This window comes from Microplitis mediator, chromosome 1 (genome assembly GCF_029852145.1).
Source record: "Microplitis mediator isolate UGA2020A chromosome 1, iyMicMedi2.1, whole genome shotgun sequence".
In the NCBI taxonomy this organism is placed as follows: Eukaryota; Metazoa; Arthropoda; class Insecta; order Hymenoptera; family Braconidae; genus Microplitis; species Microplitis mediator.
This window is the reverse complement of record NC_079969.1, coordinates 1,843,981-1,868,825: the sequence shown is the minus strand read 5'-3', so window position 1 is coordinate 1,868,825 and position 24,845 is coordinate 1,843,981. Positions and strand designations below refer to the sequence as shown.

The 24,845-nt window shown below is 33.7% G+C and overlaps 3 protein-coding genes across 4 annotated transcripts; all 3 read right to left on the bottom strand.

The window, feature by feature from the left end:
- Nucleotides 1-358: 358 nt before the first annotated feature.
- LOC130677193 (low-density lipoprotein receptor-related protein 4-like) lies at nt 359-13,314 on the bottom strand. Of its 2 annotated transcripts, none has more exons than XM_057483846.1 (14): nt 13,177-13,314; nt 11,514-11,711; nt 11,243-11,443; nt 10,930-11,174; nt 10,683-10,866; nt 10,453-10,586; nt 9,676-9,781; nt 9,443-9,596; nt 8,006-9,372; nt 7,370-7,939; nt 6,785-7,296; nt 6,417-6,719; nt 4,378-6,357; nt 359-2,565 (listed from the first exon to the last, which is right to left on the bottom strand). In XM_057483846.1, the coding sequence occupies exons 1-14, from the start codon at nt 13,217-13,219 to the stop codon at nt 2,413-2,415; spliced, it is 6,150 nt and encodes a 2,049-aa protein (XP_057339829.1). In that variant the 5' UTR covers nt 13,220-13,314; the 3' UTR covers nt 359-2,412. The 2 variants fall into 2 exon arrangements, with proteins under 2 accessions (XP_057339829.1, XP_057339839.1); XM_057483856.1 differs by having other exon boundaries at nt 2,423-2,968.
- Nucleotides 13,315-14,218: 904 nt separating this feature from the next.
- Nucleotides 14,219-20,216, bottom strand: LOC130677264 (lipase 3-like). The gene is made up of 11 exons (XM_057483956.1): nt 19,967-20,216; nt 19,648-19,903; nt 19,508-19,580; nt 17,657-17,886; nt 17,485-17,573; nt 17,312-17,416; nt 17,049-17,247; nt 15,828-16,189; nt 15,600-15,758; nt 15,451-15,535; nt 14,219-14,517 (listed from the first exon to the last, which is right to left on the bottom strand). Exons 1-11 carry the CDS (start codon nt 20,072-20,074, stop codon nt 14,225-14,227), a joined length of 1,959 nt encoding a protein of 652 aa, XP_057339939.1. The 5' UTR covers nt 20,075-20,216; the 3' UTR covers nt 14,219-14,224.
- Nucleotides 20,217-20,967: 751 nt separating this feature from the next.
- LOC130677291 (lipase 3-like) lies at nt 20,968-24,576 on the bottom strand. The gene is made up of 6 exons (XM_057483990.1): nt 24,389-24,576; nt 23,514-23,712; nt 23,286-23,400; nt 22,458-22,704; nt 22,142-22,385; nt 20,968-21,329 (listed from the first exon to the last, which is right to left on the bottom strand). The coding sequence occupies exons 1-6, from the start codon at nt 24,533-24,535 to the stop codon at nt 21,028-21,030; spliced, it is 1,254 nt and encodes a 417-aa protein (XP_057339973.1). The 5' UTR covers nt 24,536-24,576; the 3' UTR covers nt 20,968-21,027.
- Between the last annotated feature and the right edge of the window lie 269 nt (nt 24,577-24,845).

Genomic DNA, 24,845 nt, shown 5'->3' with positions numbered 1-24,845 from the left:
CCAGGTCTCGGTAAAGTCATTTTTTTTTTTTTTTTTTTTTTTTCATTGCTCAAAAATAATAGGAGTAAAAACACACGAGATAATTTTTCAATAATATTTATATTTATTTTTTTATTCTTGTATTTAAACGTCGTAAGGAGGCAATACGACGGATCAATAAACAATTTTCTTATTTATTTATATACTAAAATTAATAATAATAATTATAATAGTAATAATAGTTATTTTTTAACGGCTATACAAATATTACAATACATAGTTTGGATATTTTTTTCTTTAAACACGAAGAATTCATATTTTCCACATGTTAACTTATTATATATATCTTTTTTTTTATTTACACATAGTCTTTAAATAGTTATCATCACTTTGGCACCATAAACCATTTATCTTACGCCCTTTTTATCATATTAATATATATGATTTTTTTTAAAACAACGAGATGTCAGTTCGATAACTTGAAATGAGCCGTTTCGAAATTTATCAACATCAATCTCGTTTTTAATTTAGGAGATTACATAAAATAAAAAAAAAATGGTTAATTTACCAACTCAAGTCAAATTATAAACTTCATTTGCGTGGACTGCACGCGGTTGTTAATTTTTTTTGTAATTCATCAAATTATCCGAGAAAAAATTATTGAATCTAATCATATATGACACTCATATAATTATATAGCACATATATATGATCAAGTATGATATATAACACTCATATGACCATATATGACATTTTTGACACCCTTACGATTATGTATGACACTATATGATCATATTACCACTCATGTGTTCATATATGATATTCATGACCATATTCGAGCATATATGACACTAATATGATCATATATGACGCTAATATGATCCCATATGACCATATATGGTATTTATAGCAACCGTATGATCATATATGACTTCACTTTATCATATATCGTATTTATGACACTTATATGATTATATATGACGCTCGAATGGTCATATGTGAACACATATGTCATATATGACACATACGATCATATAGGACCTCATCCCATCATATATTGTATTTATGACATTTATATGATTATATATGACGCTCGAATGGTCATATGTGAACACATATGTCATATATGACACATACGATCATATAGGACCTCATCCCATCATATATTGTATTTATGACATTTATATGATTATATATGACGCTCGAATGGTCATATGTGAACACATATGTCATATATGACACATACGATGATATAGGACCTTATCCTATCATATATTGTATTTATGACATTTATATGATTATATGTGACGCTCGAATGGTCATATGTGACCACATATGACACATACGATCATATATGACTTCACTTCATCGTATATCGTATTTATAACACTTATATGATTATATATGACGCTAGAATGGTCACATATAACCACACATGACATATATGACACATACGATCATATATGACCCCACATGATAATATGTCATATTTATGATATTCACATGATCATGTATGACCCCACATGATAATATGTCATATTTATGATATTCACATGATCATATATTGTATTTATGACACTCATATGATCATATATAACTACAGCTGACATATATGAAACTTATACGTCATATTTATAATGCTCACATATGATCATATCTGATCATTTTTGCACGAATAGAAATCAAAATTTGTAACTAATTTATCACAATAAATCCTTGAGCTCTATAAAATTTTTTTTACAAAAAAAAAATAATTATCAACAGTACAGTATTCAAATTTAAACATTAAAATTTTTTTACATTTAAAATTTCCGATATTTCGTTACACAATTTTAAACTTTATAATACTTATTGATTATTTATTTATAAATCCCTGTTAATTATTTTTCATTATGCCAAATAAAATTATTTGCCCATCTAATTATTTAAAAAAATTGGTGTTCTTAATTAATTAATCAATTATTTAAATAAATAAACCAATAAATACTTTTTCACAAGAAAAATTTATGTCCTAGGCCCGCTGGGACAAAGAAATTATAATCCAGTCAGATAAAAATATTTAATTATCTTTCAATTATTCAAATACCCACTAATTGTCATAGAAAAAATATACATATTACACCTGGTTGTTTTCTTTACATATATTTTTATACTTCACAGTAATCCCGCTCTTTATATTTTGCTACAAAAATATAAATTAATTTTATTTACTTGGTATAAAATTACTAGCAACACCAAAAAAATTAATTAAGTATTTACGAAATGTAATATATACATAAATCTATAAACTGATACTCAAAAAATTTTTTTTTTAAAAATCGACGCGTAAAAAAATTTAAAAAGAACGAAATCAACGTAAAAGTTCACTGTAGCAGACAACAAATAATTTTTTTCGATAAAAAACGGTCAATTAGTTTAATAACTACAGATAAATTAACCCGCGATGTGGGTGATGTGTATCAAAGATGGCGATGTCTCTCTCGGAGTGATAGATGGCGCTCTACTGCTGCTGGGTGTTGCTGATGGCGGTATCAGTGAAGTTACTTCCGGACTCGATGTCTGTCCATTATCTTCATAAACTCTTTCCTATAATACATCGAATTATTGATTCCTCAAATCTAATTACTCAAATTTATATCCCAATAAATTCATAAAAACGTTTTTTTTTCATTTTTAATAAAATAACTCAGTCTTAAATTCGAATTCCCAGTTAGTACAAAAATCGTGGCCTATCAATATTGTCATTCGTTTTAATAAAAATATATAAATATATATATATATATTTTTCAATGATTATTATTGTTATATATGTATATATTTATTTGACTAATTATTAAGTTTATTGTTGGCAGGAGATTCAGGTCGATGACTCGTCCAATGGAATCTCCTCGAACCGCCACTACGTTGTCTCAGTCTCATTCATTTGTATAAAATGTAATGGCAAGTGTTGCAATTTAACCGGGTATTCGACATTCGCTGAGTTAACTTTCTAGTTTTTTTAAATCCGTTTGTAGTTATCAATAATTCAATGTTTTTTAGGTTAGGAAAATGAAAAAAAAAAGTAACGCATTTGATTTTCATCAAATATGTTTTTTTTCTTAGTATTTAATCCGTTGAAGCGTAATGTTACAGTTTAGATTGCATATTTTTCGGTTGTATTCATTTTTTTAAGCCATATTCCAAATAAAATATCCAGATATGGTCATATATAAACACTAACATCTGATGATATTCTAAAATCACCATATATAATCATATATGAACATTTATGTCTGATCAAATACGAAAACTAACTGAATATGTTTATATCTGACACTTATATGATCACATATGACATTTATATGATCTTATCTCGTCATATATGACCATATATGAACACTCATGGCTGATCGGATAGAAAAAGTGACTGTATCTGATTATATCTCACACTTATATGATCACATGACATTTATATGATTATATATGATCTTATCTGGTTATATGTGACTATATATGATGACTCATGGCTAATCGGATATAAAAGGTGACTGTATCTGATTATATCTGACACTTATATGATCACATATGACATTTATACGATCTTATCTCGTCATATATGACCATATATGAACACTCATGGCTGATCAAATATAAAAAATGACTGTATCTGATTATATCTCACACTTATATGATCACATGACATTTATATGATTATATATGATCTTATCTGGTTATATGTGACTATATATGATGACTCATGGCTAATCGGATATAAAAGATGACTGTATCTGATTATATCTGACACTCATATGATCATATATGACATTCATATGATTATATATGATCTTATCTGGTTATATGTGACCATATATGAACACTCATATGGCTGATCAGACATGAAAAATGACTGTATCTGATAATATATGACATTCAAATGATTATATATGATCATATCTGATCATTCACCAGAAAATGATCTTATCTGGCGATACATGACCATATATGAACACTCATATCTGATCAGATACGAAAAGTAGCCTTATCTGATTTTATATGATATTCGCATGTTTATGAATGACATTTATATGATCATATATGCCGTTTATACCTGATCAAATAAACTTATGTTTTATCAAATATGATCATATACATCAGATATGATCATATATACTCCTGTCTCAAATTTTACATGGTCCGGTACTTTGGCTCAAAATTCGGTCTTAAGTATTGATCTTATAAAAAAAAGTAATAGATACTTTTTTGTAGGAAATTTAATTTCCTATAAAATTGATCTCATATATTTTTATCGTATCTCTAATAGTTCCCCCGGAAATTCAATTTTAGTGATTTTCAAAAATTCTAATTCGTTTTATGCTTCAACAGATCAAATAAAAAAAAACTTCAACAAAAATGTCATACCTGCGAACTGTCGTATTTGAGTCTTTTCCAAATGCCTTTTTTCTCCGTCCCTGCTGAATTGGCGACACTGTCCGCTGCGGAAGCATTATAATTTGGGTTTGAAAAGGTCATGACATTTCTTCTTTTTCCGTACATGTATTTTTCCTGCTTAGGTTTTCTCTGGCAGACCAAGTAGATGATAGCAGCAATTATAATAATAGTGATCGTTACCACGACGACAATCGTTATGGTCATGGTAGTGTACGTTTTGTTCTTAACATTTTTATTGTTCAAAAACTTGTCGTCTTTTTCCCGATAAGTCGTCTTAGGAATCACCTCCACAGGCCTTTCGTCCTCGTCATGGTCATAGTCCGGGTCATTTTCAGTTCCCGGTTTTCTAATAGGAACCCACTTTTTGGGCCTAACCGAACACGAAAAGTCATTTTCAGCACCAACTGGACAAGCGCACGTGTAATTTTTCTTAACAAAGAAGCAATAGTGCGTGCATCCGCCATTTCCTTCAGCGCAAGGATTCCATCCCTTTTGCAGACTAGCCGATACTGCTCTGATATTCGTGATCACCGACATGGAAGTCCGTATATTTATTCTATTGCTTCCCGTCGCCTTATCTGCCCTCTTCAAACTCGAACTGGTTCCAAGATGACCGATCCAGTAGATGTAGTCTCCAAGCAAAGTCAGCCCGTAAGGATTATCAGCAGCCGCGATCAACTGGACCCTGTAATTCCCATTGAGGTCAGACATTTCAATCCTATTGTTCCTCATGTCCGCCCAATAGAGCTTCCGATTATCGTAATCGATCGTCAGTCCATTAGGATCCGCCAAATTATTAGAAACAATCACTCGGCGATTACTGCCATCCAAATACGCCCTCTGTATGTTTGAATTCTTGCCCAGCCTGCACCAGAAGATGTAGCCCAGCTTAGGGAACAGAGCGATACTTGCGAACCAGTGCTCGGTATCCTCAGTGTCATTGATCAAAGTCATTCGATTGAATCCCCCTCTGTGAATAACTTCAATGGTACTTCTTCGCTGGTCTGTGAAATATATGTTTCCACTGATCCAGTCCACGGCAAACAGGAAGTACGAGTCCGACTTCTCGGTAACAACCGGGAATCCATCAGTGATCTTGCTCATTTTGCCAGAGCGAATCACTTTGTTCCCATTGCCTCTGTATGACTCGTCAGCGAAGAATATGATATGCTCGTTCCAATAGAAGTCAACCGAGTCTGGTTGAACGATTCTATCATCCGTTGGGAGAGTTATGTCCCTCATTTCCGGAGTGTCTAGTGATATGCGTGCGAGACCTTTCTGGCCAGTTAAAAAAAGGGAATTAATGGGAAACTCGTGGCAGTTATCAAGCGTTTGTCCGAATCCCAGGATTCCTGTTGGGCAGGCACAAGAAGCACCGTGAGGATTTCGGAGGCATAGATGACTGCACCTCTTCTTGATACAGGCGTCTTGGACATCGTCGGTATCTCTAGGCGTGATGGTATGAACGTCCATTATTCCGTCCAACTTGTCCACGAGAATTTTAGCATCAGCGCCGGTAGTTTTGTTGGCCTGATGAATCGCTTTAGTCATCCAGTCACTCCAGTATATGAATCCATTCATCAAAGCCAGTCCGTAAGGATGCTGGACACTTTTTACCAGGACTTTTCTATTCGTCCCATCTAGGTCCGAGAATTCGATAACTTTTCGCTTAGCGTCGTTCCAGTAGAGCTTGTTCGTGGCCACGTCAACCGTCAATCCATTGGGCCAGACGAGATCCTCTGAGATTACAGTCATTCGTTCCTGACCATCCATATTAGCGCGTTCGATCCTCGCGTTCTGACCCCAGCCTGTCCAAAACATCAGCCCGAGCTTATAGTGAAGTGCGATCGCTCGCGGATTGTCAAGACCCGACCAGATCAAGACTTTGCGGTTGCTGCCATCTAGCTCAGATACTTCGATGCTGTTTAGTCCAGCGTCTGTCCAATAAAGCTGCAAGCAAATAAAAGAATGATTATTCAACGAATGACGGTTTTGTGAACGGATTTTACCTTCCGGCCAATCGAATCCACGACCAAGCTATCAACAGTATCGATCCCTGAAGAAATGATAGTCTCTATATGCTTTCCATCGAAGCTCGCCCGGCTGATGATATCTGCGCCAGGATCCGTCCAATAAATCTGGCCGGTCTTTCGGTCGACGTCTACACCCGTTGCATTTATCAAGAAATTTATAGGCAGAGCTACGTCGACACGGTAATCTGTGTCGAAGGATATAAATCGTATGTCAACGCGATGCGCGAAGATTATAAAAGTATTCGGAATTTTCCTGCATTGCTTTTTATTTGAATTAGGCTGGAACAAATGGAATGAAATAATATAAATATGTAAAGCGATAAATTTGAATGGTTAATACGAACCTCAAGAATTAGGCCAGTAGGACACACGCATGAGTACCTCTGCGGCTGAATGCTTTTTGAGGTCAGCAGACACAGATGGGAGCATTTTCCATTATCTTTACCACAAGGATTAGGAACTACGGTCCGATTTCGGTGGAACATTCTCACATCCATCAACCCTGAAATCTCGGATCTTACGACCACGGAATTACTTCCAGTGTCTTTATTAGCACGATGGATACTTTTGGTATCCCAATCAGTCCAGTAGACTTTGTTTTGATAAATCACTAGCCCAAATGGATGAGGCAAGTCCGAATGAACACGTACTGGTTTTCCTTTGCCTTCGAGGTCAATGTACTCGATGCTTTTCATTCCACCATCTGCCCAGTAGAGCCGTTTCATTTCGAAATCAATGGCTAGCCCATTTGGCCAAATGAGTTTTTCACTAATAAGCACTTGGCGGTTGCTACCGTCCATCGAAGCTTGTTCTATCTTCGGCTTAGCTCCCCAGTCGCTCCAGTACATGTGTCCAGCTGCAACCAATACCATTTTTCAGGAGTTAAACACATAGCACAGCAAGAAAAGGAATCAGAGGACTAGACTTACCGATTGGATCCACGACGATATCACGTGGCTTATCCAGTCCTTCGTAAATGAGAAGAGTTCTCATGCTGCCATTCAAATTAGAACACTCAATACGATTAGTACCCGCGTCAGTCCAGTACAACTTCTTGGTGATCCAGTCCAAGGCCAACCCAGCAGGGGACTCAAGATTATGACTGATAACTATCGTCTGATTAGTACCGTTCAAGTGCGCACGACTTATCGTGTCTAGTTCTACGTCAGTCCAGTAAACCATATCGTCATCTGAGTCCCAGGCTAAAGCTACCGCGCTCTGGACGTGATCCACCGGAATCACGGTATCAAAAGCACGCATCGGTTTGTCCACGGGAATCAATCGTAGGTCTCTTTTACGTGCAAGAATAAGGAAATTGTCATCAGCGCAGTTTTTACCATCGCGTTTTAGCTTCAAGTCGACGGGACACACGCAGCTGTAGCCTGCACTGTTGGGCAAACACATATGAGAACACCGACCATTGTTATTGCCACAGTGATTGGGGTATGCGGGTTGACGCTGCTTGTGATAGCTGTGCAGATCCATGGGAAAGTGTAGACCTAAACATTACCAAAATTAGCATACTGATAAGCCCGACAAAGGTTTGATTAGTTCTAAAAACTTACCAGACCGTATGGTTTTAAATCCGTGTCCCGTTTCTTTGTTAGCTGACGAGATACTTTTGAAATGCCAGTCGGTCCAGTAAATCGTGTCTTCGAAGACAGTAATCGCAAATGGATGATGCAGACCCTTACTAAGAATTTTTTTTCTATCGGTACCGTCGAGCTTCGCGGACATTATGACCCGATGCTTGGCATCGGTCCAAAAAATTCTGTCAGTCGGGTAGTCGATGGTTAGTCCATTGGGCCAAGTGATCGAGTCCGTGATCAAAGCAAGTCTGGAAGTACCATCCATATCAGCACGTTCTATTTTAGGCGAAGGACCCCAGTCTGTCCAGAAAACGTAGCCGTAGTGTGGATGGACGGCGATAGCTCGGGGTTTGTCTAGATCATTAGAGATAAGGACATGTCGGATTCGGGTGTCCAAAGTTAGAACCTCAACTCGACGGGTTCCTCCGTCGGTCCAGAAGAGAAGGTTATGGATCCAGTCAATAGCTATGCCTCCAGGACTCTCCAGACCCCAGCGTATGACATCTTCCGGATTGCTGCCGTTTACATAGACCTTTTTGATGACATCTAAGGAGACATCTGACCAATAGATTATGCCTCGGTCATAATGATAGTCCATAGCAATTGCGTTATGCAGACCCTTGACTATCGGCGTGTACTTAGACGCCGATGAAGGTTCCAGACTGACTTTACGTATTTCCACCCGGTTTGTGAATATAAGACTAGGATTGCCACCTACTGCCTTGCATGTCCTCAAGTCTGGTCTCAGGACATACCCAATAATGCATCCACAAACGAACGAACCCATCGTATTGTGGCAGACTTGACTGCAGACTGGTTCCCTAGTAAACGCGCATTCGTCAATATCCTGACATGTCGCATTATCTTTTGCCAAAGTAAACCCTACGTCACATGAACAAGTTTTCTCTCCTGTGACCGTCAAGACGCAGTGTTGAGTGCACTTGTCCGTAGAAGTGCAATTACGTCGCTTGGGACAATCCTTCTCATCTTCCTTCAAAGGACAATCGGCCAAGCCATCACACAAGTGTTTACGTGCAATGCAGTAGGGAGTAACATGCGGATGTTGATTTGTTGACATATTCGAAGGCGTAGGAGCCTTGCAGAGATACTCCGTAGCATCACAGGTCGTAAGGCAGCCTTCCTCGTCTGCGGCATTCGTACAATCCGGAGCGCCGTCACACACCCAAATCTTCGGAATACAGTCGCCAAAGGTACAAGTGAATTCGTCCGGGCCACAGCTTTTGGGTGGTGCAGTTTTGCAAACAGCTTCATCTTCACCAGATTTACAGTCCCAGTGGTCATTACACACAAACGCTTTGCTGATACACGTCCCATTGATACATCTGCAAGTTTAACCAATTATTGATTTGGGATCAAGACTATCCAGGCAAAGCTAGTCATAAGCAAACTTACTTAAACTGATTAGCATTGCAGAATTCAAAGCAGCCTTCCTCGTCACTAGCGTCCCCACAATCATCAGTTCCATCGCATCTAAACTCCTTGCGAATACATTTGGGCGTCGCACACTCAAAGTGATTTGCATCGCAAACTACCTCACGTATTCCGTCTAGAAATAAATTATTAAGGCTTAAAGCTTTAAGGGTTAAAGGTCAAGTTTGCATTATAACGACCGTAAATGAACTCACGGCATTTCAGTTCATCAGAGCCGTCTTCACAGTCTGCATCACCGTCACAAACGTACTTTCGGGGAATGCACGAGCCCTCAGGGCACGTATGCTCATCTTCTTTACACTGCCTGCAATAATGACTAATTATTACCCTAGATTAGATAAACCCGTGGGTTTAAATTGATCACCAGTGATCTCGTTTTTATATTCACTGCTTCAACCCATTGGTCTAGAAGCAGATTATCCGCCCATTTTATTTTATTCCACTTTATCTACCGTGCGGCTGTCGACGGACGTGCTTCTGTACTACATCGTGCCTTGTACCTCACCTCAACCACAGGGAAAACCCACGCCAGTGCAGTCAGTGACAGACAAAGTCCCAATAGTCGTCGAAATTTGACATTTCAGCGATCACTGGTCCTTCGAGCCTCGTCAGACGGCAGTGATTCCGCCCCTGCCCAACGCATGGCTAAGCGGTCACCCATCCAAGTAGTGAACGTCTCGCCTACTTAACATCGGTGATCACCTACTAGAGCCCTACGTCGACCATGACGTAGTCAGTGATGTAATTTTAAAAATATTGTCTAAAAATAGCAATGCATTGAGCATTTCACCTGAGCCATTATAATAGACACTTGAGTCATCCATACAAATAAGATGACTTAAAACGTGATAACGTTCAATAAATTGGCTCTTATATAAGTACTCAAGTATTAGATAACTCGCGTAGGAAGATAACGTAGGTGGCGATAGATAGACTAGTACTATTTTTAAACCATTGAGCTATTGAATAACTTGCCTTTTACCACCGCAGTTTTCTTCATCTGAAAAATCACGACAATCATTTTCACCGTCACAGCGCCATGATCCCGGTATACAGAGCCCATTTCGGCATTCATATTGATCAGCTGTACAATTTTTCTTATCACCTAAAATTGGAAATAAATTGACGTTACGCCCTAGGGCTGAGCTTACTTTGCATTCAGAAACTAAATGTAGGCGTTGTAAATAACGTAGTAACCTACCGCAGTGACTTTCATCCGAGTAATCACCGCAATCATCATCGCCGTCACATAACCACTGCTCAGAAATGCAAATTCCTGATTCTGGGCACAGGATTTTCTTTTCCCCACTGCATGTGCCGTTAGACCGACGTGATTCGTAAACGTTCTCGCACTCCATTTCGTCCTCTGCGTTCTCACAATCGGCCTGCAACCCAAAGTCTCTTTATAAGAATCTAGGACTTATGAGAGAATGGAACCAAAGACTTACGGAACCATCACAGCGATGATTGAAATTGATGCAGCTGCAAGTGCTGACACATAGAAATTGATCGTTGTCACAATCATAAGTGCAGGGTATGTAGACCGGGTTGAGGTCACTTTCGTCATCTAGCTCATGGATCAGACTCTTCTGGTCAGGGTCGAAACGATCTGAATCAACTCCAGCGGGATTTACACCGTGGCCACGTGATAGGCCATGATGGATCCTCATTCTATCAGGCAGCTCTCCGTAGACTGAAAAAATAAAATATCTAAGCAAAGGCCCAGTCTCAGCAAGGTCCCAATCGCTGAATGTTCGATACCTCCGTCATAAATTCCAGGTCGTGATCGATCTACGCCTCGTCCACCAGGTCTGCCTTGTGTGTAGATCCCATTGACTGGAGCTCCATTCCTATAACTGGGAACGTCAAAAGGCTCATCGTAATCCGGCCCAGGAAACCGTGGGTAGAAATCTGGATACTTGGACCCCCTATTATACCCGTTGCCATTGTAACCATCTCGCCCTAAAAGGAATTACAAAATAAACTAGATCTGCTAACCCGAAATCCTGGAATAGTTTCTCATGAATAATACCAGGCTTCCGTCCCTTGTCATGCCTGACATTATTGGATCCCCGATCCTTAGTCTCCTGGAACGACGACTTCGGAGTAGTCATTCCCGAATCAGGAGCTCCTGTAGCAGGTTGACGTAAGTTACCACTGCCAAACATTTGACGTGCAGCACCACGATTTACTGGAATGAACGTTGACGTTTCCTCAGCATTAAGATATCCTATAAGCATGACAACATTCATAAATCCTTAATATAAATCAAGCATAAAGAATTAAATCCATCTACGAAAATAAATAAAACGATAGCATTTAATGGCATTTCCGTTGGAATTATTGATAGCGCACGACTATGAAGATCTATTAATAAACCTTTCAGGATTCAATGACGTCGCTTAAAGTGTTTTATAATAAGAAACTCTCTAGACTATATTGTAATGTACTCGTTTAAATAGGAAATATTATGACGACATATTTAAAGGTAGTGTAGGTGTTTCGGATCGATTTTAGTCGGAGTAATTCGAGTGGCTTGTATTAGTGTGCTACCTATATAACAAACGGATTAGGGATTCGGGCAGAGGGGAAATTTAGTATATATATATTCTGGCTCGAGTCGTTGTCCAACGGTCCATGAATGACTCGAGATCTTGCTGGGTATAGCCAAAAATTTTCATTCAACACTAATGTCATCCACGCCTGCGCTTACCTATCAATCGATATACTCTTTGTTCAACACACACCCTCTTTTATTGTCATAAATAAATTTTTAACCGGATATTTTATTATAAAACATTTATAGCCGCTAATAACATTTTTTTGAAAATCACTAATTTCGATAAATTTCCTTTTAGTTCTTTAATTCCATTAATTTTCGAGGTTTGCAGGGTAAATTTTAGTCCCTACAGACTTACAGAATGAAAAAGCAAAGAACTGGACTCTGTGATTTGTATCAGTGGGCATGGGTCAACTTTTGCCGCGATAAGGCGTTCAAGTCGAAATCGGTAATTTAGCATTTCCGCTGTCAAAAATCAATTGTGACCACTGTAAATATTGGAGGTACTGATAGAAAGTACGAGGGAAGTCTAATAAAGTTAAGAAATTTTTATTGAGACCTTTGTTTCCAATAAGGAAGTTTTCGGTTCGTGGTCAAAATTTCGATTTTTCGTAATTTCGCGGTCTTTTTATGCGTAGATTGGTATCGTTTCGCAATTTTTCCCAGTCCCTAATCATATAAAGATGGGATACAAACCAATTTAGTTGATAAGTATGTAAACAAAAATCCCCGCACAGAAGGGTAGCGTATTTCGGTAAAATTTTTGAATTTTTGGCATTTACTTGAAAATTTTGTTTTTTTTAATCAATATTGCAACGTAGGGCGTTAAGAAAGAGGGTAAAGAGAAATTTCATCATGGATTGGAACCAAATTAAACGACTTATCGTTAGAAAATCGTTAAAAACCCGGTCGGCCAATTCCGACCGAATTTGAACTTTGAGGAAAAGTGAATAAATTTGTAACAGATAATTTTTAAATGTCATCTATAGCTTACGGATGACCTTTTGGTATCACTTACAACCCTTAGAATCAATAAAAAAAAAATAATAATAAATCGATTAATTTCCAGTGAAAAATTTTTTCCATTTTCGCTGATTCTTAAAATATAAAATAGATAATAAATTTTCAAAATTACCTAGCAGCCCACAGATGATAATTACTCGCATCATTGTTGACATAGCGATCTCCGACGTACAGTAGATTTTTAAAATTTAAATAACTTATTTACGAAATAGTCCTCACGGCATTTTGATTAGAAAAATTTCATCTGTTTCTTCATTCACTGTCACTTTGAATACTCGATTTATAATTTTAAATAAAATTCAATAAATTATAAATAATTTTAAAAAATTAAATTTTTGTGATTCCATGGCTGCGCACTTGACACAGTATGCAGTAAAAAAATTCGGTCAGATATTTATTCAATAATTTTTTGCTTTTATTACTTGCAGTATACAATAAATCAATCATTTATTACGACACAAAGAAATGAAAAACAGTTTTTTTATTACTATTTTAAAATTAAAACTCTTTATATATTTATTTGGTAATTTATATATTTATTCAGATTAGATTTGTTGATTTGAATCAGGGCGTGGATAATTATTGGATAATTGATATAGATAATGTTGATGAAATAGACTGGTCCAGATATACAATGAGGGGATAAATCGAACGAGAGAGCAGATGTGATCAGAGCAAAATTTTGCAATACACTGACGGGGTGGCTCCGACATATCACGGGGGAAGTTACGCAAGCGCAGGTACCATTAATATCATATAGATATATATCTATATAATGATATTTGAATGATAAAACTTTTTTTTCGTCTGAATTGGGATGAATATTAAGTGGATCCTAAATATAATATATATGACAAAAGAATTTAAAAAGTCATACATTGACTTTGACGTACAAAAAAAAAATACTAAATATCTGAAGCTGTAAAAAAAAATTATGACCATCTATGATCATATATACTGATATATATGATCATAAATAGATGTAGAATCAATTTATTGAATATCAATGATTCATTTACTCTATTAATTACTTCCAGTAATCATATAACTCTAAATAATCTTATAAAGTTATTGTGTAATAATCATACGGTAACTGCTTCTTGTTAATTAATTAAAAATAATTAAGCCTAAAATAGAATCAGGAGGATGGTAAAATTAATTTAATCGGATTTTAAAAAATCCAAAGTGGGACGATATACTAATTCGGGAGCATTCATAGCGAATGTAAAATCTAGATGATTGAATTGCGCGTAAGGGACTGAGTAATTTAGCTGTAAATTTTTTAGTTCATGGGACAATCGAATCACGTCCGTTGGAACAGAGAGTAGATCATTTGGGCCGTACATTAATGCAACGGGGATTCTTGTGTTGTCTAGTTTGTACTCTGGTGGCTCTAGTTGCCCGTATAGTTTTATATTTTCTTCAGGATTGTAATCAAATTTTCTGAATTTTTCTGAAAAAAAAAATTATTCATGAAAATTTTTCATATACGATTACATATGATCATATATGACCCCATGATCATCATTCGCGGTCAAATATGATCATATGTGATCACATATAGTCGTATATGATCATATATGGTCTTATGTGAGTATATATGATCGTATATGATGATATATGACCTATATGATCATATGTGATTATATATGGTCATATGTGATCATATATGGTCGTTTATGATCATATATGGGCATATGTGACCATATATGATCATATTTGACCTCAATGATTGCATATATGGCCGTATATGTTCATATGTGATCATGTATGGTCATTTGTGATCATATATGGTCGTATATGATCATATATGGCCGTATATTATCATATGTGATCATGTATGGTCATTTGTGATTATATATGGTCGTATATGATTATATATGGGCACATGTGATAATATATATGGCCGTATATTATCATATGTGATCACGTATGGTCATATGTGATCGTATATGGTTGTATGTGATCATATATGTTCGTATGTGATCATATGTGATCACATGTGGTTGTATGTGATCATATGTGATCACATGTGGTTGTATGTGATCATATATGTTCGTATATGATCATATGTGAACATATATGATCATATGTGAGCATATATGATCATCTACGACCTTGCATGACCATATATGAGCATAAATAGTCATATATGACTAAATATGGTCATAAATATGCTCATGTATGGTCTTATATATGCTCATATCTGGCCAAAGATGATCATATATGATCACATATGACTATGAACAGTCAAATGACATAATTTTTTATGTCTGATCCGAATTGTCCGGCCATATATGATCATATATAAGTAGTTATTCCCAATTGTGCCACAATTACATCGCGATCAAAATTTCTTTTATTTTAAAAAATTTATCGAACTCACTAGAATTTATTTCCTGGGCGTAATGAATTATTTGTTTGGTTGAACCACCTGCTGGTAAATGCGCCAAAAGAACTGGTATCTTAGTCTATAAAAAGTTAAAATTATAGTAAATTAAATAAAATTAAAGGCTCCGAAAATTGAAAAATTACTTTATTAATTTGGTCTAAGTCGTATCCGTTCAATAAAAAGAAGGCATTGGTGCAAATAATACGATAAAAAGTCCTGGCTACGCAGAGTCCGCGGACAAATTTCGTTAGCAGAGAGTTGGCAGACAGTAATTCGTTTATTTGAAAATAGTTAATTAATTTCTGTAATTAGTAATAAATTGAAGATTAGTTTAAGTAAAAAAAAAAAAATAAAATAATAGAGATAGTTACCGCAGTTCTTTTTTCCGCTGGAACAAGGGCCGTTATAATGGGGCTCTGTACGTCTCCGACGAAAGCAATAGGGGCATAAGCAACAAATTTACGTATTTTCTCATTATATTCAGGGCGTTCGGACAATAAAACAAATAATACGCTAGTGCCCTGTGAGTGTCCGATGTAATCAATTTTTTTCTCACCAGTTATGTTTAATGTATAGTCAATTATTGCTGGCAAATCATAAAGTCCGATTTCATTGAAAGAAAAGTTCCAAAATAGTGGATCGTCAGTTGTTAAATTAACGTGTGCGCGTGAATGTGTCGTGCCACGGGAATTACCCATCCACACATCGTAATTTTCATCAGCTAGTACGTAACCTGTGAGATCAATTATTATTTCAATTTTTTTAATTTCTTCATGTGGTCGAAATATGGGGATGTGGGTACTCTTTCCAGAGGAAATTCAATACTGAACAAGATACTGAAGCTCTTTTTCGCTAAATAAATTTTTTTAAAAAGTTCATTTTTTGAAATTTTCCATGTGATCAAAATATAGGGATGTGGGTACTCTTTCCAAAGGAAATTTAATACTGAACAAGATACTGAAGCTTTTTTTCGAAAAATTAATTTTTTTAAAAACTTCAATTTTTGAGTTTTTCCATGTGATCGAAATATAGGGATGTGGGTACTCTTTCTAGAGTAAATTCAATTCTGAACAAGATACTGAAGCTCTTTTTCGCTAAACAAATTTTTTTGAAAAGTTCATTTTTTGAAATTTTCCATGTGATCAAACCATAGGGATGTGGGTACTCTTTCCAAAGGAAATTTAATACTGAACAAGATACTGAAGCTTTTTTTCGAAAAATTAATTTTTTTAAAAACTTCAATTTTTGAGTTTTTCCATGTGATCGAAATATAGGGATGTGGGTACTCTTTCTAGAGTAAATTCAATTCTGAACAAGATACTGAAGCTCTTTTTCGCTAAACAAATTTTTTTGAAAAGTTCATTTTTTGAAATTTTCCATGTGATCAAACCATAGGGATGTGGGTACTCTTTCCAAAGGAAATTTAATACTGAACAAGATACTGAAGCTTTTTTTTCGAAAAATAAATTTTTTTGAAAAATTCAATTTTTGAGTTTTTCCATGCGATCGAAATATGGGGATGTGGGTATTCTTTCGAGAGGAAATTTTTTACTAAACAAGATTAGAAAAGTCTTTAATATGAATTTTTATACCTAAGCCATGTGAAGGTCCAGTAAGGATCCAACTAGCAGAATCAGATAAGAGTCCATGCTGAAGATAGACCACCGGTTTGCCAGCCTTCGGTGGGTATTTTTTACCTCCACTTATCCGGTGCAATGTTAATATATAGCCGTCTTTTGTTATAATTAAATGGGTCTCGCAATCGTAGCCATATTTTTTAATCAATTGTGCCTTTATACAGATATGTCTCAATAAATAAATACTTTTCACTACAGTTAGAAATCGTTTATCTTACCGTACTCAAATCAGTATCCGGATCGTTAGTTAATTTCGAAAAAATATCAATTTTCAGTGTTGGTAACATCGAAGTAAATATTCCGTAGGCATTTAATATTTTTTCCTGAAAAGTTTGTCAAACATATCGATGTGAATACTCATTCAAAAGGTTTCAATTTTTTGTAAAATTACCTTTACACCATCGATTGCTTTATTTTCCAATATATGATCGACTTTCTGACCGATTGCATTCATATCATTAATCCTCGCTTCGTAACTACCTATAGTAAAAAAAAAAACACACACACACCAATACGTTTTGAAAAATTTATTACAGAAAATGAATCAGGGCCAATTTATTTACTTGTTACATAATTTTTTCCAGTGCGATAAACACCTACGACCCAACTTTTTACTCCATTCCACCATTTGGATATTCTTGAGTCATTATCCACATCAATAATGTTAGAAGAAATTTCATAAATATTATTGGATTTATTATTATTGTCCATTACAATCAATTCTGATTGACCAGTCGATAATAATATATATTGGGCTATTTTATCTGTATTTTCATTTTCTATTAATTCATCTCTGAAAAATCAAATAAATTGATTGATCATATATATGTGATTGAAGAAGACCATATATGCAAATATATGATCACATATGACCATATATGGTTAAAAATAACATATATGGTCACATATATTCGTATATGACCGCATATGGTCACATATAATCGTATATGATCACATATGGCCATTTATGGTTAAGAATAAGCATATATGATCGTATATGACCATATATAATCACATATGACCACATATGATTATATATAATCGTATGTGGTTACACATAGCCATATATGATTCCATATGACCATATATGATCACATATGACCGCATATGGTCACATATAGTCGTATATGATCACATATGGTCACATATAATCGTATATGATCACATATGGCCATTTATGGTTAAAAATAACCATATATGATTGTATATGACCATATATAATCACATATGACCACATATGATTATATATAATCGTATGTGGTTACACATAGCCATATATGATTCCATATGACCATATATGATCACATATGACCGCATATGGTCACATATAGTCGTATATGATCACATATGGTCACATATAATCGTATATGATCACATATGGCCATTTATGGTTAAAAATAACCATATATGATTGTATATGACCATATATAATCACATATGACCACATATGATTATATATAATCGTATGTGGTTACACATAGCAATATATGATCCCATATGACCATATATGATCACATATGACCACATATGGTCACATATATTCGTATATGACCACCTATGGTCACATATAATTGTATATGATCACATATGGCCATATATGGTCACATATAATCGTATATGGTTACACGTGGCCATATATATGTTCACATATGACCATATATATGTTCACATATGACCATATATGATCACATACGATCACATATGACGACATATGGTCACATATAATAGTATATGGTTACATGTGAGCATATATGATCGCATATGATCCTATGCGATTATATATTTCCATATATGAATACATACAATTACATATGGTCATATGTGATAATTTGTGAGTACATATGAGTGTTTAGAGTATCAGATAAGACTATCATCTGTCTTTAATATATGATCCAATGAATTGAATTATTTTATATGGATCAAGTATGGGATCATACATATAATGATATGGTCAATTTATGTCATATATGATCAGATAAAACCATATGTTGGATCTGATCAGGGATTAGTGTCACATATGCCTTATATGATCATTCAATTGCCATATATGATCATATGAGTATTATATACGTCATATATGATCAGATAACGTTACTTATCACATAAGATCAGATAGAAAGATTCACATATGATCATATACGATTATCTAGGAACATATATTATTTCTGATCAGATATTAATTTTCATATATGGTCATATATGATCAGATACAAATTTTTTTGTATTTAATCAGATATTAGGCTTCATATATACTCATATATGTTTTTCAGTATTTTTTCCCGCCAAACGGTTTGAATTACTTTTTTTAAATTTTAAAATACTAGACTACTGTCCAAATATAAAAGCTTCTTATTTTTTTGTTTTTTCCGCCGTTACGTTATCAATTAACGACAATAAAAATAAAAATAACTTACATCGTTAAATTTTTATCACTTTTATTGTCAATACCCAGCCATATATCATAACCTTGATCGACAAGTAAATACGCTAGAAAAAATTCAAAATCGTTATCATTATCATTATCATTATTATTATTTTCATTCGAATTACATACCAACGGCCATCTGCAATTTGTTAACACAACAATTATTCAAATGACACTCAAAACCTTGACGTAGTAAAATTATACCTTTGATATAATTATCATCATCATTATTATTATCTAAAATATATTTTTTTTCTTTTCGAAGTCGGTAAACTATAGTCGAATTTAATTCATCATAATTATTTATTTCGCTGTCAGAATTCGGTATTACTTCCGGAAAAACGTAACGTTCTAATTTATAATCTTGTAAGATTTCAAATTGCCGCTGAAAAACGAAATTTCTGTTTTTGTTTTTTTTTTTATACTACAGACAAAAAAAATTTCTTACCTCCAAATTATAATTATCGTCAGCATGACGTTTACTAATTCTATATGTTACGACAAAATTAGTTAACACTTGTAAGTAAATAAAAATTATTAATTTATAATTAATCATTACAAATTAATAAAAAAAAAATTAATTATAATCAAAGAATGGCAGAAAATTTTTTTTATTGGAACTGCCCGTTATTTTTTTGTAAAAAATAAAAAACAAATTTGTTTTTTTGTGATTACTGTGTCTGAACGTTATCGCGACCTTAATGACACTGAAAAATAATGACATTAAAACATGATCAGTAATATGAACTTTTTGATCTGACGTTACTTGAAACCGATTATTGTACAGTATAAATAAAATACTAGATGTTAAAAAAATATAAAATTTATTATTAAAAGTGAATCGCATCAATTTCTTCGTCAAAATAACGTCAATATGTTTATTTAATTTTCAAATGTAAATTATAGCCTAACTATCAGGTTTATGTAAAAAATATAAGAGACCTTTTTTTTAGGAAATTTAATTTCCTACAATTTTATTTCAGTGAATTTTTATGATATCTTTGATAGTTTAGCCGTAAATAATTTATGAAGATAGAAATGTAGAATTTGGGATTTTTATTTTTAAAATTGTGTTTAAAATTAAAATTGTAGCCGAATTATTAGAGATACGGTAAAAATGAATGAATACAAACTTGTAGAGGATAAAATTTCCTACGATTTTATTTCAATGAATTTTTGTGATATCTTTGATATTTTGGCCGTAATTACCCTATATATATAAAATAGTTGAGATCTATTAATGTTTCATTGAAAATTTTTTGAAATATTTATAAAGACGTTTTCAAAATTCAAATTACAGCTGAACTATCAGAGATACCACAAAATTACACGAGTCCAATTTTGTAGAGAATTTAATTTCCTACAAAAGAAGTCCTTATCGATTTTTACATAAATTCAATAATTACTAGGGAAATAGGACACTTTGGTAATCGACAAAAAAATTGGCTATTTTCGTTATTTTTTTCTTGAGGAAATTCTTTTATTTGAATGTTTAAATACATGAAAATTTCATCGACTTCTCATTGGCTCTATGATACTAAGCACTTTTTCGTAAATAAGTTTATCTGCTTGAACGCCATATAAATAATCCAAGTGTCCAAATGGCGGATGGGGTACTTTCATCTTGCCATGTACGTTCGGTAATTTTTTGCTCAACGTCTGAACATCTATTACACTCGACAGCCAGTCATTGATACAGTAATGAAGTACTACGGGTGTAGTTATTTTTGAAAGATCGTATTCCGGAGGAGTAAATCTACCGTATCTACGAATATTTCCCAATAATCCATAATCAAATTGTCTGAATTGATCTGAAAATTAATATAATCATGTGGGTACTCATTCTACAGGAAATTCAATTATTTTTAATATGGCAGTGGTGATTTTTCGAAAAAAAATTTTTTTTTCAATTTTTGATATTCTTTAAAGAATTTCTTATTAAAATATATCGATGTGGGTACTCATTCTACAGGAAACGAGACAACGAATAAGAAAATCATAATGATTTTAGCAAAAATGTTTAAAAAAAATTTCAAAATTTTCAAAAAAAAAAAATTTGTCAAAATATATCGATGTGGGTACTCATTCTACAGGAAATAAGACAACGAATAAGAGTATCATAATGATTTTAATCAAAATTTCAAAAAAAATTTCAAAATTTTCAAAAAAATAAAATTTTCAAAATGTATCAATGTGGGTACTCATTCTACCGGAAATAAGACAACAAATAAGAATATCAAAATGATTTTAACCAAAATTTCAAGGAAAATTTCAAAATTTTCAAAAAAAAAAATTTGTCAAAATATATCGATGTGGGTAGTCATTCTACAGGAAATGAGACAACGAATAAGAATATCATAATGATTTTAATCAAAATTTCAAAAAAAATTTCAAAATTTTGAAAAAAAAAAATTTTCAAAACATATCAATGTGGGTACTCATTCTACCGGAAATAAGACAACAGATGAGAATATCATAATGATTTTAACCAAAATTTCGAAAAAAATTTTCAAAAAAAAAATTTTTTTCTCAAAATATATCGATGTGGGTACTCATTCTACAGGAAATCACGTGCCCTACCCTCCTCCAAAAATGAAACCCTAAATAATCAGTTTATACTCACGTGACTTAACAAGCTGAGAATAATGAAGAAACTGTTTTACCGACGACCCAGCGGGTACATGACCCAAAATAGCCGGTAACAAAGTTCTGTTCATCTGATCAGAGCCAAATCCAGCGGCTAAAAATAAAGCATTTTCACAAATCGGTTGAGTCCAAGCCTCGGAGTCACAAATTACCGCTTTAACTTTTTTCATAAATTGCTCAGTCGGTTGGAACTCATATATTCCCATTACATTCATTGCATTCTGTAATTATTAACAATTAACTACTCTTCACTTTACTATTATTATTATCAATAATATTAATATTCAACTTACAGCCACCGCGGAATCAATTGTCGAAAAAATTCGGAAAAATGGACTCGTCATATGTCCGACAAAAGCGATCGGCGCTAATGCAGACATTGATATTATCTTGTCGTTATATTTCGGTAAAGTAGATGCCATTACAAAAAATGCTGTTGTACCTTGACTATGACCCACGTAAAATAATTTTTCAACCCTTGTTGCATTAATTACGAAGTCGATCATCGCCGGTAAGTCATAAATTCCGATTTCATGCCAACTGTATAAAAGTAAATTTATTAATTACCCAGTAATTATTGACCAAAGTATGACTTGTTGTAGCTCATTTTGAAGCTCATTTAATGAGGAATAATACAAAAATTAAATCAACTTTCCAAACTTATTCCGGAAGTAGTTATTAATTTTTAATCAACTCAACTCAAAATTTCTCTGAGTCAAATTCACTGAAATTGAACTTTTTAAAAATTCATAACTTCCCACGTTAGATATATTAAGACTCCGGTTATTTTTTTTTAAATTCCTTGGAAAATTCCCTTTAAAACGATCTACGATGAAGTTAAAATCGGTAGATAATTAGTGAGTAATTAATTAAAATAAATGAAAAAAAATAAAATTAGAAAAAACCGCTTTGCGTAATTTTTAGTTTAATTAATTAATTCCTCGGTAATTATTGATCGAAATTCAACTCATTAGGGCTCGTTGGAAAGGGAATTTAATAAGGAAAATTATAAAAAAAAAATCGTTTCTTAATAACAAGATCTCTTGGAGTTATGAATTTTTTAAAGAGCAAAAATCGGCGTCTTAATTTCCAACTGGTAATTAAAGTAACTTATTAATTACCTGAATTGCCAGTACTTTTTATCTAAAACTGATAACCACTCATGTGATCTCGAGTAATGATTACCGCGGGCATTACCCATCCATACATCGTAACCTTGGTCGGCTAATATATATGCTAGATAACAAAAACAATTAAAATTTTAAGGTTTTATAAAAAAACATAAAGAAAGTCAATTTTTTTTATTCTTTAAATTTTTTTTTTTTTTCTCCTTATGATTATTTAAGTACCTAGAGCTTTGTTGGGGCCGGAAATAACCCAGTCAACGGAGCTACTGAGTATCCCGTGCATCAGAAATACGACCGGTTTGTTCGCGGGGTCTTTATTGGATTTCGGGCCAGTGATGCGATGCATCTCTAGTATGTAGCCATCGGTTGTTGTCACACGATAACTTTCTCCGTTGTAACCGTACTTTGCTATCAGTTCTCTCTTTTATTTAAAAAAATTAAAAATTTATTAACTGGGTAATGAAATAAAATTTTTGTGAAGAAATATAGTGATGTGGGTACTCAATCCAGAGGAAATTGACTGATTTGGATGAAAATTGAGTTATTTTTGAAAAAAAAAATTTTTTGAAGAAAATTCATTCACGGAATTTTCCTTTGAAAATTTTTTTTTCTTAAATATAGTAGTGTGGGTACTCAATCTAGAGGAAATTGACTGATTTAGATGAAAATTGAGTTATTTTAAAAAAAAAGTTTTTTGAAAAAAATTTCATTCAAGGAATTTTTTTTTTGAAAATTTTTTTTACTTTAATATAGTGGTGTGGGTACTCAATCCAAAGGGAATTGACTGATTTAGATGAAAATTGAGTTATTTAAGAAAAACAAAATTTTTGAAAATAATTTATTCAAGGAATTTTCTTCTGAAAATTTTTTTTACTTAAATATAGTGATGTGGGTACTCATTCCAAAAGGAATTTGATAATTTTTCCATCTCATAAATAGAAGTTACTCATTGTCAATTTTTTTCTGGGTTTTTCAAAAATCAAAAATTTTTTTTTGAACTCAAACCATAGTCATGTGGGTACTCAAACAACCGAGCACACCGAACTCTCAACCAATCTCACGTTTATTTTTCAAAAATAATAAAATTAAAGACTTACAGCTCCCAAATCAGCATCAACGTTATAATCAGCAGAGGCGCCCATTAGGTGCGGAAACCGCAATAATTCATCATCATAAGTCTTATTTTCCAGCGCCTGTACCCCCAAGGCTCCGATGATGAAAACTCCAAAAATTCCACAAAACATTGTCGTCGGTAATTCAAAGTACTTACAAATAAACACTGCAATTACATGTTATTTATACACAATATTCATGACAATCGTATCGATTAAAGACATTGATTAGATAAATAATATTGAAAACAATCAAATTCTTCATCTCATGCTATTATCACAACAATACTCAATTATTATTATTATTAATGATTAAATTATCTATATCAACAAATCAACCTGAATACCAATCAATCTCAGATTTCATCTTCATCTCCATTTTTTTTAATTTCTACGTATTTAAAAAATTTACCCCACCTATTAATCAGTCAATTAATCGGTG

Bases quoted from the DNA above. Each gene is read 5' to 3' on its own strand.
- LOC130677193 (XM_057483846.1), bottom strand. From the start codon at position 13,219: ATGTCAACAATGATGCGAGTAATTATCATCTGTGGGCTGCTAG. The intron at 9,373-9,442 runs GTAAGTTTGCTT...TTAAACTTGCAG, and splicing joins TGCAATGCTAATCAGTTTAA to ATGTATCAATGGGACGTGTA. The intron at 7,297-7,369 runs GTAAGTCTAGTC...TATTGGTTGCAG, and splicing joins TATCGTCGTGGATCCAATCG to CTGGACACATGTACTGGAGC.
- LOC130677291 (XM_057483990.1), bottom strand. From the start codon at position 24,535: ATGTTTTGTGGAATTTTTGGAGTTTTCATCATCGGAGCCTTGGGGGTA. The intron at 23,401-23,513 runs GTACTTAAATAA...TTTGTTATCTAG, and splicing joins CGGCCCCAACAAAGCTCTAG to CATATATATTAGCCGACCAA. The intron at 22,705-23,285 runs GTAATTAATAAG...ACTTTTATACAG, and splicing joins AAAAAGTACTGGCAATTCAG to TTGGCATGAAATCGGAATTT.
- LOC130677264 (XM_057483956.1), bottom strand. From the start codon at position 20,074: ATGATTAATTATAAATTAATAATTTTTATTTACTTACAAGTGTTAACT. The intron at 17,887-19,507 runs GTAAGTTATTTT...TTGATTTTTCAG, and splicing joins AGTGATAAAAATTTAACGAT to AGATGAATTAATAGAAAATG. The intron at 17,248-17,311 runs GTAAGATAAACG...ATCTGTATAAAG, and splicing joins CGGATACTGATTTGAGTACG to GCACAATTGATTAAAAAATA.